The sequence below is a fragment of the Diabrotica virgifera genome, chromosome 5 (genome assembly GCF_917563875.1).
Source record: "Diabrotica virgifera virgifera chromosome 5, PGI_DIABVI_V3a".
Classification (NCBI taxonomy): domain Eukaryota; kingdom Metazoa; phylum Arthropoda; class Insecta; order Coleoptera; family Chrysomelidae; genus Diabrotica; species Diabrotica virgifera.
Window position 1 is genome coordinate 24,343,502 of NC_065447.1, and position 16,129 is coordinate 24,359,630.

A 16,129-nucleotide genomic window follows, 5' to 3' on the forward strand; every position below is an offset into this window, starting at 1 on the left:
TCCTCCTTCTAATATCTTCATTCCTGATGTGATCTTTTTTAGATATAACACACGCTCTCCTTAGATAATCCATTTCTACTACTTCTAGTCTTTTTCTATCTTTTTTTGTCATCTGCCAAACTTCTGCCCCATAAGTCATAATAGGCTCTACCAAGGTACGATAGATTGTCAATTTCGTTTTTTGTCTTATATCTTTAGACCACAGTAGAGAGCTTAGAATGTTTACCGCTTTTTTGCCCTGCTGCGTTCTCTTTTCGATGTCTTTTTTGGTAGTGCCTTCTTTAGATATTATAAATCCGAGATATTTATATTCATTACATATTTTTGTGGTTCTAATTTCTAACTCTGGATCTTCTTCATCATCTCCTATTTTAAGATACTCTGTCTTTGACATATCCATATTGAGGCCCCATTCTTCATATTCTTTCTTTAGTTTTCTAAACATGTAGTCCATGTCTTCCCCATCATTCGCTACGACTACCTGATCATCTGCAAAAAAACAAAGTTGTTAGACATTTACCACTGCCTTTGTCTATTCCCATTCCGGATACTTGTTTCCTCACTGCTCTAGCGATGATTGAATATATATTTTAAATAAAGTCGGAGACAGACAACATCCTTGTTTAAGTCCCTTTGATATAGGAAATGATTCAGATATAAAGTTTCCTTCTTTAACGACACTTCTTGCATTTTTGTATATATTTGCGATAGCATCCACATACTCTCTACTGAGATCTACCTTCGTCAATGTTTGAAACAGTTTTTTCAAAGGTACCGTATCGTATGCCTTCTCCAAATCTACAAACAATAGGTGGGTAGATAGATTTCTTGCCTTCCGTTTTTCTATTACCTGCTGCAGAACGAATATATTATCAGTGCACGATCTTCCTGCACGAAATCCACTTTGTTCTTCCATGTCTTCGTATTCTGATTCTATTCTTTTTTTATTATTCGACCGTACAACCTCCCTACTGAGCTGGTAACAAATATTCCTCTATAATTAGAGCACATGCGTTTATCTCCTTTCTTGTATTCTGAGCTGATGTATCCAACATTCCAATCATCAGGGATATTTTGTCCTTTTAAGCATTTATTAAATAGTTGAACCAACATCTCATGTAATATGTTTGGTCCATACTTTACCAACTCAATTGGGATGTTGTTCTGAAGCTATTTCCTTGTGGCATTTTTATGATTAATTATTTATATGGGAAATAAGCCACAATTAAAATGAAAAAAATAATTTTATTAACGTTTCGACGCCCAAATCGGGTGCCGTTGTCAAAATACAAAATATTACTAAATAAACAAAAATGTTGTTGCTAAGCAAAAAAATTCTTCTAATAATTTATTTAATCTGACTCATTTATATTGGCAATTTAGACATATATTATACATTTTAAAGTAGAAGACTTTAAAATGATATTGCCAATATTTATGAGTTGCGTTCCTGGGACGACTTACTGAAAGATAGTTCATTCGATTACATGAAATCAACCCCAACTCAAGAATATCCGTCACAAAAAAATTATAGCATGTGATCTGTCTTTAAAAAGACAACCAAATGCAACGACAGTAAAATTCTCGCGTTAGAGACTTCATAGTAAATCACAAGGGAAAACCAGGAAAAAAACTTGTGATACTATCCCGACATCGTAAGTATTTGGTCTTACATTTAATTTACTCTCAAAAAATAATACCAAATTCTGACTTGTAACATGTTTAAATTATAAATAATATTAATAATACTAGATATATAGTAATACTAAAATATAAAATATGTACCAGCTCGATGTTATTGACTTACTAATCTTGGTATTTTCTTTCTGTTGACTTCCTCTTTCAGTATGGGCAACCACATCCTACTGCATTCTACCGAGGAATTTGCGACACAATTGGTTTCATTTAGCAGAATTAGAGCCGCTTCTTTGATTTTTCTCTTTTTACTATCTGATTCTTTCAGGACTATACTTGAATCTCTCCACTGAACTCTATGTTCATTATCTCATGCGTGTTGACATATTTGAGATCTATCAAATTCTCTATTTTTAATATAAGATTGATGTTCACTTATTCTAACGTCTAATGGTCTTGATGTCTCACCTAAATAAAATTGTTCGCATTCACAAGGTATTTTATAAATGCAATTCTTTGTTCTTTCTTGATCATTGTTAGGTTTAGTTTTAGATAAAATAGATCTCAATGTGTTTGTTGTTTTGAATGTTGTTGAAATGTTGAATTTATTTCCTATTGTTTTAAGTTTCTCGGATAGTCCTTTTATATATGGTATTGATATTTTCCTCGTATTATTTCTTGTGAATGTTGTAGGATCCCGTTCTAAGTTGTTCTGTTCCATTCGATCCAATCTTGACAATTCCTTATTTATAAACGATAAAGGATAATCATTTTTTAATAAAACAGATGTTAACAATTGTTTTTCTGCTAAAAAGGAATTTTCGTTAGAACAAGTAATTTTGGCTCTATCATATAAGGATTTAATGATTCCCTTTTTTAACGTTGATGTTGTGATTTGACTTGTAATTGAGGTATCTGTTGGTGTGTGTTGATTTTCTATACACTTGAGTCTCATATCCAATATCCTTCTTTGAGATCAACACATCGAGGAAAGGTAGGCTGTTATTGTATTCCTTTTCCATTGTAAATTTTATTGTCTCTTCTTGATCGTTTATAATATTCAGGAACGTATCCAATAATTCTCATTTATGAGGCCATATTGAAAACACATCATCTACATATCTCCACCATACTGTGGGTTTTAAATTTTGTTTAGAAATAATATTAGTTTCGAAATCCCCCATAAATATATTAGCCAATAATGGAGATAAAGAAGAGCCCATTGCTAGACCAAAATTTTGTTTATAGAATTCATTGTTTAGTTGAAAATAGGTATTATTGGTATATAATGTCAATAACTCCATTATAGCTGATACATTTAGTCTTGTCCTAGTTGCCAATGTATTATCATTCTCTAATTTCGTTTTGATTATGTTTAAAGTTTTATCTAATGGTACATTTGTAAATAAACTGTTTATGTCAAAACTTACTAAAATATTATTTGGATTAAATTCAATAGTTGATAATTTGTTTAAAAAATGTTTTGTATTTTTTATAAAAGTGTCATCATTATTAGCAAATGGTTTTAGAGTGTTTAATAAGAATTTTGATAGTTCACTACAAGGAGAATTGATGGTACTACAAATGGGTCTAAGTGGTATGTTCGCTTTATGCATTTTCGGCACTCCATAAAAATGTGGTGTCTTACTGTAGTGAGGTGTCATTAATTTTCTTTGATAGTATGTTAGATCATTTTTAAATTTGAATAAAGTTCTATATATTTTGTTTTCCAGTGTCTTCGTTGGATCCTTCGTTAATTTGCTATAAGGTCCATTTGTAATTAGATCTGTAATTTTGTCCTCATATTGTATTTTATTCATTATTACAGTTGCATTGCCTTTATCCGCTGGTAGGATTGTTATGGAGTCATCATTTCTTAAAGTTTTTAAAGCTTTCATTTCCTCTTTGCTGATGTTCTGTTTAATTTGATTAGACTTTTCCAATTCAAGTTTACATAGTACCCTATATTGTTCTTTTTCATGAGTTGGTAGACACTGGGATATTTTCTCCACTGAGCTGATTATATCTAATTTTGGAATAGATGGATGAGTAACAGCATAGTTTAAACCTTTTGACAATACCAAATTTTCCGTTGCATTTAAATGTCTATTTGATAGATTGACAACTGTCGCTAATATGTCATTATTTCTATTTAGGTTATCAAAAGTATGTAAACTATTTTGTTCTAAAAGATTATTAAATTTATTTAAATGTATATTTCTTTGTTTCTGATATGAATTTTCATAAATTATGTGTAAACTAGAAATAATTCGATCAAAATCAGAATTTGATATCATTCCGAAAAGTAAATCTTCAATACTTACGATGTCTTGTTCGATAAAAAATAAATTTGACCTGTGAAATTGCAACCTTTCCCGGATCATCGACAAACTGGCTCTATGTAGAATATTTTGGAGTCTTCTGCTTGAGTATGCTGGCCGTAACCTCAAGCCCTTTGGTATTATGTTGTTATTTCTACATCTTCTTAAAAATTTTATTGAATTTTGACAATCTGCCAGTTTCTCGTAGAAGGTTTCCAATTTCCTAAAATTTTGACACACGATAGGCCCATACCGGTTTCTTAATGTTGTTCTGAAGCTATTTCCTTGTGGCATTTTTATGATTAATTATTTATATGGGAAATAAGCCACAATTAAAATGAAAAAAATAATTTTATTAACGTTTCGACGCCCAAATCAGGTGCCGTTGTCAAAATACAAAATATTACTAAATAAACAAAAATGTTGTTGCTAAGCAAAAAAATTCTTCTAATAATTTATTTAATCTGACTTATTTATATTGGCAATTTAGACATATATTATACATTTTAAAGTAGAAGACTTTAAAATGATATTGCCAATATTTATGAGTTGCGTTCCTGGGACGACTTACTGAAAGATAGTTCATTCGATTACATGAAATCAACCCCAACTCAAGAATATCCGTCACAAAAAAATTATAGCATGTGATCTGTCTTTAAAAAGACAACCAAATGCAACGACAGTAAAATTCTCGCGTTAGAGACTTCATAGTAAATCACAAGGGAAAACCAGGAAAAAACCTGTGATACTATCCCGACATCGTAAGTATTTGGTTTTACATTTAATTTACTCTCAAAAAATAATACCAAATTCTGACTTGTAACATGTTTAAATTATAAATAATATTAATATTACTAGATATATAGTAATACTAAAATATAAAATATGTACCAGCTCGATGTTATTGACTTACTAATCTTGGTATTTTCTTTCTGTTGACTTCCTCTTTCAGTATGGGCAACCACATCCTACTGCATTCTACCGAGGAATTTGCGACACAATTGGTTTCATTTAGCAGAATTAGAGCCGCTTCTTTGATTTTTCTCTTTTTACTATCTGATTCTTTCAGGACTATACTTGAATCTCTCCACTGAACTCTATGTTCATTATCCCATGCGTGTTGACATATTTGAGATCTATCAAATTCTCTATTTTTAATATAATATTGATGTTCACTTATTCTAACGTCTAATGGTCTTGATGTCTCACCTAAATAAAATTGTTCGCATTCACAAGGTATTTTATAAATGCAATTCTTTGTTCTTTCTTGATCATTGTTAGGTTTAGTTTTAGATAAAATAGATCTCAATGTGTTTGTTGTTTTGGATGTTGTTGAAATGTTGAATTTATTTCCTATTGTTTTAAGTTTCTCGGATAGTCCTTTTATATATGGTATTGATATTTTCCTCGTATTATTTCTTGTGAATGTTGTAGGATCGCGTTCTAAGTTGTTCTGTTCCATTCGATCCAATCTTGACAATTCCTTATTTATAAACGATAAAGGATAATCATTTTTTAATAAAACAGATGTTAACAATTGTTTTTCTGCTAAAAAGGAATTTTCGTTAGAACAAGTAATTTTGGCTCTATCATATAAGGATTTAATGATTCCCTTTTTAACGTTGATGTTGTGATTTGACTTGTAATTGAGGTATCTGTTGGTGTGTGTTGATTTTCTATACACTTGAGTCTCATATCCAATATCCTTCTTTGAGATCAACACATCGAGGAAAGGTAGGCTGTTATTGTATTCCTTTTCCATTGCAAATTTTATTGTCTCTTCTTGATCGTTTATAATATTCAGGAACGTATCCAATAATTCTGATTTATGAGGCCATATTGAAAACACATCATCTACATATCTCCACCATACTGTGGGTTTTAAATTTTGTTCAGAAATAATATTAGTTTCGAAATCCCCCATAAATATATTAGCCAATAATGGAGATAAAGAAGAGCCCATTGCTAGACCAAAATTTTGTTTATAGAATTCATTGTTTAGTTGAAAATAGGTATTATTGGTACATAATGTCAATAACTCCATTATAGCTGATACATTTAGTCTTGTCCTAGTTGCCAATGTATTATCATTCTCTAATTTCGTTTTGATTATGTTTAAAGTTTTATCTAATGGTACATTTGTAAATAAACTGTTTATGTCAAAACTTACTAAAATATTATTTGGATTAAATTCAATAGTTGATAATTTGTTTAAAAAATGTTTTGTATTTTTTATAAAAGTGTCATCATTATTAGCAAATGGTTTTAGAATGTTTAATAAGAATTTTGATAGTTCACTACAAGGAGAATTGATGGTACTACAAATGGGTCTAAGTGGTATGTTCGCTTTATGCATTTTCGGCACTCCATAAAAATGTGGTGTCTTACTGTAGTGAGGGGTCATTAATTTTCTTTGATAGTATGTTAGATCATTTTTAAATTTGAATAAAGTTCTATATATTTTGTTTTCCCGTGTCTTCGTTGGATCCTTCGTTAATTTGCTATAAGGTCCATTTGTAATTAGATCTGTAATTTTGTCCTCATATTGTATTTTATTCATTATTACAGTTGCATTGCCTTTATCCGCTGGTAGGATTGTTATGGAGTCATCATTTCTTAAAGTTTTTAAAGCTTTCATTTCCTCTTTGCTGATGTTCTGTTTAATTTGATTAGACTTTTCCAATTCAAGTTTACATAGTACCCTATATTGTTCTTTTTCATGAGTTGGTAGACACTGGGATATTTTCTCCACTTTGATTTGATTTGTAATTTGGGTTGATTTCATGTAATCGAATGAACTATCTTTCAGTAAGTCGTCCCAGGAACGCAACTCATAAATATTGGCAATATCATTTTAAAGTCTTCTACTTTAAAATGTATAATATATGTCTAAATTGCCAATATAAATGAGTCAGATTAAATAAATTATTAGAAGAATTTTTTTGCTTAGCAACAACATTTTTGTTTATTTAGTAATATTTTGTATTTTGACAACGGCACCCGATTTGGGCGTCGAAACGTTAATAAAATTATTTTTTTCATTTTAATTGTGGCTTATTTCCCATATAAATAATTAATCAATTGGGATGTCTCCAGGTCCTGCTGCTTTATCGTTTTTAGATCTCTTGAGGGCCTCGCTTAACTCTCCGGTTGTTATCTCAACTATTTGTGTATGTTCGGATAATTCTTCCATTTCGATCTCTTGGAAATTACATCTATCTTCTGTCAGTAAGACCTCATAATGGTGTTTCCACTGTTTCAGATCTATTAAATTTATGTTAGATTTTTCCTTTCCTTCCCTCCGGAGAGACTTTATTACCTTCCACGCTTGCCCAACTCTTGTTCCACCCATATACCTATCCACTTCTGCGCATTTTCGGTCCCACATCTCATTTTTACTTTTCACTACTTCTCTTTTTACATCTCGATTTAAAGCTGCATATCTCTTGTGATCTTCCTCCTTTCTTGTTGACATCCATTTCTGATAAGCAGTTTTCTTCTTGTTTACTAACGTTTGCATATTCTCCGACCACCATTCTTTATTTTTTGTTTCATGTTTGTCTTTATACCCCAACGCTTCACTTGCAGCCTCATGAATGTATTTTTTAATTTGCTGGTATAATTCTTCCGCTGTTATATTTTCTCGTCCCACATTTTGTAATTTTGTGGTCAGTCCTAATTTATAAAGAAATTTCGTTGAATCTTCTTTTAAGCTTTCTAGATTATATTTAGGAGATCTTAGTTCTTGTCCATTTTCTATATTCTGTACCTAAGTATTATTGTTTTTGCGATAGTTAACTATCACGTTGGCCATAAGTAAACGTTGATCGGATCCACATTCTGATCCACGGTATACCCTTACATCAGTGGTTTTCAGCTGGGAAGTTTGACGTTGAATTACATAGTCGATTATCGAGCGCAGATTTCTAGTAGGTTGTATCCATGTAAATTTGTGGAAAAAATCCATTCATAATTTTGAGACACATTGTTTCACAAAAATCTCTAAGACGCATTCCGTTGTCATTGGTTATTTGTTCCCCATATCTTCCTACGACTCTATTATTTTCTTCTATACCTACTCTGCCGTTTAAATCTCCTAGTACATAGATTTCAGTTTTCTTTAACTTGAGAGATTATTTCATTCATCTTGTCGTAGAAATCGTCTTTACTTTGTGGATCTGCATCTTCATTTGGGGCATAAACTCCGACAGTTACGATATTGTGCCCATTCTTTTTCATTTCCAGCATCAGCAGTTGTTCATTTACTTCAGTCCACGATTTAATATTATTTTTAAGATTTTTTCGAATAGCAATAGAGACTCCTCTCTTAGCTCTGTTATCTTTGCTCACTCCACTGAAGATATGTATATTTAATAATAATAAAATTTATATTTAATAATAATAAGAATATCCCTAGCCAAGTCTATCCTTTTACATGTCTCTGATGAGACGGGGCCATTCCATCCGTATCCGCTCCGAGCTTCGCTGGTATCGCCATCTACCTACAGGATTACTAGTATAACTTTTACCGGAAATTTTCTGGAAAGAAAAAAGTGTTGCCTATACTCTGTGAGTTTCGCTGGTATGGCTGCTATCGCCATCTAACGGTTGACTAGTGTTCCTATTTCGGCCGGAATTTTAAAGAGGACAGTAGAAAAGCAAATAATAGTTGTTTCAAACTTATTATTTAATTCTTATCGTGTAATATTTACAACGTAAAGAAGTAATTGGATTGTAATCGATAATTAATAGCAGTAAGTACAGAATTTATTATTCATTATGATTATTTTTAAGATTTTGCTTATCGTTTTGACGTTTATGTTGACGACAACTAATATTAGAAAAAATTTATTCTGCAAAAAAGTATAATAATTTAATATAATTTTAGTATAATATTTCTTAAATATTAACTTATAAATGACAGTTAACGGCATCCTGCGTTTGCTGTGATTGGTCGTTATCTTCACGCATTCAAATTTTGTTTCAGGATTGGATTGTAAAATTGAAACCGTCAAAATTCGAGAGTGTGCTAACTGATCCTTTAGCTCAAATTTTTCTACCGTTTTAAAATTAAAATTGTGTTTACTTATTTTTTTCAAATGGCATCAATCCATTTTTGTCGTTGAATCACCTTATGCTTAGCTACAGGAAAGTTGTAGAATACACAGTTACTATTGTAACCAGTATTTCGACACTCTTTAATACAACTTTCGTGAGACATTTAAAAGCTATAATATGCAACTCTTAATGCAGAACGTCAAAAAGCAAATTTCCAGTAAAGGTTTACAAACTTGTCACTACTGGCGCTCGCGAATTTTTAATTATTCCCTCTACCTACGAGCTCACAGCGTATAGGGCTTTTCATTTACAGTCATTTGTTTCCAGCTTCTGTCATGTGGCACACAATATTAATATATCTACGTCATACGTTATTGGTATATAACAATGATACAAACCAAAGACGTATGGCGTAGATATATTAATATTATGTGACACATGACAGAAGCTCGAAACAAATGAAAATCGATGAAAAGCCCTATTGACAGTTCATTGGTCGCCCATGTTTCTCCAACTGTCATCAATACGACTAACTTCACGCGCGTAACTTTGATACGAGAATTATAAAAAAGAATGCATTGAAATCCAGATCCCGTCATTTTTTGAGCGTTACAAAGTGAGTACAAAGACATACATATTTCTTTTTTGTAATTACAGCTTCAGTTTATACTTACACTTCCCGTAGACTCTGCCGATAAGGTAGAGTCGTGTTGGGGAAACCTGGCTTGCCCCTTGTCAGGGCCGTCTTAACCATACGCGGCGCCGGGGTGCAAGACTCATCTTTGCGCCCCCTTTTGTCAGAAAGTTATATTATAGGTTATAGGTACGCTAAAATTAAAACTAATTATGTTTGCTTTCTTTATTTATACAGGGTGGGCCAAATAAAAGAGTCCACCTCGATATTTGACAGTAGTTATTAGATTTTAAGGAAATGCCGAAATAGGTCAATTTCTATTTTTAAATTACAATTGTTTGATATACATTTCATACTAGTGACGTCATCCATCTCGGCGTGATGACGTAATCGATGATTTTTTAAATCGGAATAGGGGTCATGTGTGGTAGCTCATTTGAAAGGATGTTCAATTCTCTATTCAGCAATATAAACATTAATATCTTTATTTATACAGGGTTGGACAAAAAAATAATTTTTGAATTAAATTAATTGGCAGAAAAAGAAGAATGTATGTAATTTATTTAACTTAAAATACATTCTATTGCTGTGAGAAAATAGAAAATCATGTTTATTTGGCAAAATAAACGTTGCTTTTTGCATAAATTAAATGTTTAAACTGCCAAAAGGTATGTGGGAAGCTGTTTGTGATTTCATTTAAGCGAAAAGTAATGTTTCTTTGTGAAATAAACATTTTTTTGACAGCAGTATAAGTGTATGACATGTATTTTGAGTTAAATAAATTCCATATATTCTTCTTTTTGCGTCAATTAATTTAATTCAAAAATTATTTTTTGGCCACCCTGTATAAATAATGATATTAATGTTTATATTACTGAATAGGGAATTGAACACTCTTTCAAATGAGCTACGCACAACCTCTATTCCCATTTAAAACAAATGATCGATTACGTCATCACGCTCAGATGGATGAAGTCACCAGTATGAAGTATATGCCAAAAAATTGTAATATAAAAATAAAAATCGGAATGTTTCTGCATTTCCTTAAAATCTAATAACTACTGCCAAATATCGAGGTGGACTGTTTTCTTTGCCCCACCTTGTATATTAAAAAACATGGTTTCAGCGTTTCAGTATTCAAAAAAGATCAATCTTATAAACTATACCATATTTTTTCAAAGTATACCAAAGTCTACTTTTCTAGCTTTTAAGTTGGCAAAAGTTTTTATTGCTTCGGTGATATCTATTTTTACTTGCTTTTTTATAGGTACTTATTAAAGCCAATTATTTTTGATCAATTTAAGTTTAGAAAAAATCTTTCTCCTTCAGCTATTTATCTGGAATTGTTAAATATATTCTTAGAATGTAGAAACATTTGGGAAAACGGAAAGTAAATAATGAGTTAAAATATTGGTAACAATTATTCTAAGTCTACTTTTCTAGCTTTTAAGTTGGCAAAAGTTTTTATTGCTTCGGTGATATCTATTTTTACTTGCTTTTTTATAGGTACTTATTAAAGCCAATTATTTTTGATCAATTTAAGTTTAGAAAAAATCTTTCTCCTTCAGCTATTTATCTGGAATTGTTAAATATATTCTTAGAATGTAGAAATATTTGGGAAAACGGAAAGTAAATAATGAGTTAAAATATTGGTAACAATTATTCTAACTCACGGAATAGATTTTCACCATCTATATCAGATCTACTTCCAAGCGCTAGTTTTTTTTGTAAATTTAAACATTGTGTTGTTTTTTAGGTTTTCTTCGGAGTTTCTCCAAAACAATATACTTTCCATGAAAGAAAAATTATAATTATGTTCCCTCAACATTTCAAATCTTACAAGACGGTGATTCATTGTCACTCGACATTCAATATTGGTCAAAATAGTGTACGCGTCACCTTTTTGAAATTATTGTCGGAATAATCTAAATGGGTTTCATATTTCATTTCCATATCGTAGGTGTAGTAAGCATTAATAGCCTTTGTAAAAAATATCGAAAGTGCACTTGTATGTTTTTGTTATTTGTAGTTTTTTTAAGGACAAAAAGCGCAAGTTTGAGCCTAACAAGTTTTCAGCTTGCGCCCCTTGGACTTGGCGCCCGGGTGCCTCGCACCCCTTGCACCCCCGGGTTAAGACGGCCCTGCCCCTTGTATAGTATATCTTTCGCATTCGTGTCTTTCATATTTGTGTTATAAATTAACTGTATGTTATTCTTCTTTTTTTGGCATCATAACCCTGGATGGGTCTTTGCCTGTCTGGCTATGTCCTTAATTAGTTATCTTTATTCCAAAAAATCACAAATTTACATTAAATATAATTTTAACAAAAATATTTATACAAGAACAATATGTGATTTTAGCCTAAGCGTTGGAACCGTCTAGATCATTAAAATTTATTAAAAAGAATTCATCCAGACTATAAAAAACATATTGACCTAACAATTTTTTAATTTTTTTTAAACTTACATATTGAAAGTGCTTTAATCCCAGTGGGCAAATGGTTGTATACTTTAATACCGGAGTACTTTAATACCGGAGTCCTTCCATTCAGACCTCTCTTGTGTCTTTCTCTATTGTCTTAAATTTATAATTTTCAGTTCGTCTTCCACGTCATTCAACAATTTCGTTCTAGGCCTTCCTTTATTTCGTCCTCCTACCGGCTTCAACTGTAATAGCGTCTTTGCCGTTTCCTTATCTTCTTGTCTCTGTACATGTCCCAGCCATGACAGTCTTTGACTTTTTAGAAATGTTACAATATCGCTCATGCCGTGTGCTCATATCTCCAACAATATGTTAAATTTCGTCTCCTTCTCTCTAATGAAAGTTTTGTTAGCCTTTGTCTGATAGCATATTATTCTGATTTTATGGGTTATTATGTTATTATGCTTGTTTTGTTTATATATTTTTTTATCAATGGCAAAGTTTCTAGTGCTTAATATACATTATAGAAAACTTTATAGTCCAGAAAGCCACTGCGCATCCGCTAGGAAAAATATTCTAATTCGAATTTTTTGCACAATATTACTCAAAAAGGACTCCTTTTAACAAATTTGCATGTTGCCAGGACCAAAAGGTAGTCAAAAATTTTTTAAACGTTTTTTTTTTGTTTTTTCCTAAAAATTTTTTTTTGCATGGAAAAAAGTTTTTTTAGGTTTTTTTGGATCATTCCAAACAGAAAAGATCTTTAGTGACTTTTCTCTAAAAATGATAATTTTTGACATATAAGCGATTAAAAATTGAAAAATTGCGAAATCGGCCATTTTTAACCCTCAAAAACAATGTGAAAAACTGAAAATTTGAATGTTGCCAAGGTAGGTAGATATTCTTTAAACATCGATTGATGAAATCCCGAACAGTTTTTTTCAATACATTATTCAAAACTCCTTTGTTTTTTAATTGATAATAATCAAGCGTGCGCGACACTATTTTCCACCGACAGTATGGTGCAAATGAAAGGAATAAATTCGTTATTTCGTAAACCGGCGACTTTAAGGAAAAATCCCGAAACAGGTCGATTTTTATTTTTAAGTTATGATATTGTGGCATATATGGTATACTAGTGACGTCATCCGTCTGGGCGTGATGACGTAATCGATGATTTTTTAAATGAGAATAGGGGTCGTGTGGTAGCTCATTTGAAAGGTTCTTCAATTATCTATTCAGTAATGAAAACATTTACATAATTATTTATACAGGGTGTTCTTCTACTTCTTTTTTTGTCAAATAATTTAATTTAATAAAAATTTTTTGGACACCTTGTATAAATAATTATGTAAGTGTTTATATTACTGAATAGAGAATTGAATAACCTTTCAAATGAGCTAGCACATGACCACTATTCTCATTTAAAAAAATCATCGATTACGTCATTACGTCCAGATGGATGACGTCACTAGTATACCATATATGCCACAATATCATAACTTAAAAATAAAAATCGATCTGTTTCGGGATTTTTCCTTAAAGTCGCCGGTTTACGAAATAACGAATTTATTCCTTTCATTTGCACCATACTGTCGGTGGAAAATAGTGTCGCGCACGCTTGATTATCAATTAAAAAACAAAGGAGTTTTGAATATTGTATTGCAAAAAACTCTTCGGGATTTCATCAATCCATGTTTAAATAATATCAACCTATCTTGGCAACATTCAAATTTTCAGTTTTTCATATAGTTTTTGAGGGTTAAAAATGGTCGATTTCTCAATTTTTCAATTTTTAATTGCTTATATATGTCAAAAACTATCATTTCTAGAGAAAAGTCACTAAAGACCTTTTCTGTTTGGAATGATCCAAAAAACCTAAAAAAACTTTTTTCTATGCAAAAAAAAATAATTTTAGGAAAAAAACAAAAAAAAGTTTAAAAAATTTTTGACCACCTTTTGGTCCTGGCAACATGCAAATTTGTTAAAAGGAGTCCTTTTTGAGTAAGATTGTGCAAAAAATCCGAATTAGAATATTTTTCCTAGCGGATGCGCAGTGGCTTTCTGGACTATTAAAACTTTAAAAATAATAAAATCATCTTAGTACTACAAAACTTAATAAAAATATCCCAGCAAAATAAAAAGAAGTCAGAATACATTCAACAATGTTAATTTCAAACAATGAAACGATTGAATATAAACAAATTTTACTATTCAAATATTATATTTTTTACTAATTTTTTTCTACATACTAATACGAGAGTATAACGTTTATTCTACAAAATAGTACGCCCAATATCCGATGTTAAATAATAAAAACATTACAGGAAAGACGATTCTTGAATACTTGTCGATCACATTGACGTTTCTAATTTTTGGTAAGGACGGTTTGAGGATTGATGCTGCTTTTCTCAGCGCATTTATCACCTTTCTTTGATTTACAACATTTCCTAAAAATAAGAAAATAAATAAGTGATCATTAAGCGTTGGCATCGTTTAAGTGATGTGTTAGTCAATCTGAACAGCTCTACAATTTTTTTTTCAAACGTTTCTTTTACTTTACGAGCTAAATCTGACTAATTTTGGTTTGAAAAAATGGATATGATATTAGGTAAAGTACAAATTGGTGCTATATTCCAACACCTCTAGATTATTCATGCCATCATCACCGCCATGTAATAATTCTTCTACTGCGGAGGCACCGTTGTCTAATATCACGCAGTCATGATTCAAGTTTCCAAGTTTCTTTCGACTAATCCATCTCTTTCCCTCCACTTTTCCTTCGTATTATAAAGCAAAGTAGATGGTATTTAGGTTCTCTGATTATATGGCCGTATTCTATTTTTGTCCTCTTTATGGCGTTTATGAGTAGACGAGATGTATAATTCCTAATTCGTAAAGGTATCTTCGTGACTCATCAAACTGATTAGTCTAAAATCGCTGCATTTGGTGGAGCTGGTATTCTTTAGCAATGTTATAAACAGTGACTCCAACCAATCATCTGGTATTTTTCATTCGTTGTAAATTTTGTTAAAGAAAGTGGTTAAATAGATCATGTTTTCTTCGTCCAAAAGTTTAAGTAAAGTATCTCAGCAGGGATTTGACCTGGTCCAGGTGCTTTATTGGTTTTGACTTGCTGTATTGCTTTTCTGACTTCCGACTTTAGTATACTGGGATCTCTGTCTAACTGGTTGTCACAAGTAGATTGGATAATAACTATAATGGACAGGAAAATAAGGGACAACCCAGTAGAAGGATGCCACGCCATAATCACATAAAGGTACGTATCCATACACGGGTGATCCGCGCTCGGTGTAACAGCTTCACATAGCAGCTACACCGAGCGCGGTTCACCCTTGTATGGATATGTACCTTAATACCTATAACAATATACTGATACCTAAAATTTACCTCGAGTTCTTCTATATCTAAACCCTGCAGCGTTTCTGTACATATAAGGAGAATGTGTTCTTCTCATCCGGTAACTAGGAGGTAGACTGGGTAAGTCTACGGTATACCAATATGATGGACTATATCTATTTCTTATCGAGGGAATAGGACTCATTCTCAAGTCTCTCAATTCTATTATATCTTCATTAGAAGGACTCGATCTAGTTAACGTTTCTCTTGCATCTGAAAATGTATCTACCATTAATTACTATTTAAGATATTAAGATTATCTAAAGTATATACAGTAAGGTTTCTTTTTATGCGGATTTTTTTAATGCGATTTTGAAGTTATGCGGTTTGTATTTCATGTAAAAATTTATATTATTAATAACTAGTATAATTAATATTAACTATTCCCATCCAGATGTCATTAATCTGAGGGTTTGCAATTCGGGCATTCCCCTTGTTACATGATGTAGCATGTAGCTATTACATTAATCTGAGTTTTGCATTGAAAGGTATAACCTGTATTTCTTTTGAAATTAAATTTAAATGTTTAAGTATTTAAGAGTTTAAATGTTGCTGATATCAAGTTGCAGTATAATAAATAGCACATTTTGATTTCTGGATTGAAACATTTAATTAAGGTGATACAGTAGCGATCAACAGG

The 16,129-nt window shown here is 31.5% G+C and overlaps 1 protein-coding gene across 1 annotated transcript in view; it reads right to left on the reverse strand.

Annotated features, from left to right (window-relative positions):
• Positions 1-14,304: 14,304 nt before the first annotated feature.
• The window catches only part of LOC114329718 (gamma-aminobutyric acid receptor subunit beta-like), a 46,651-nt gene continuing 44,826 nt past the window's right edge, over positions 14,305-16,129 (reverse strand). The window contains exons 8-9 of the mRNA XM_028278900.2: positions 15,481-15,702; positions 14,305-14,519 (exon numbers count right to left, since the gene is read on the reverse strand). Of these exons, the coding sequence (XP_028134701.1) occupies positions 14,341-14,519; positions 15,481-15,702 (401 nt within the window). The 3' untranslated portion in view covers positions 14,305-14,340. The remainder of the gene's footprint in view (positions 14,520-15,480; positions 15,703-16,129) is intronic.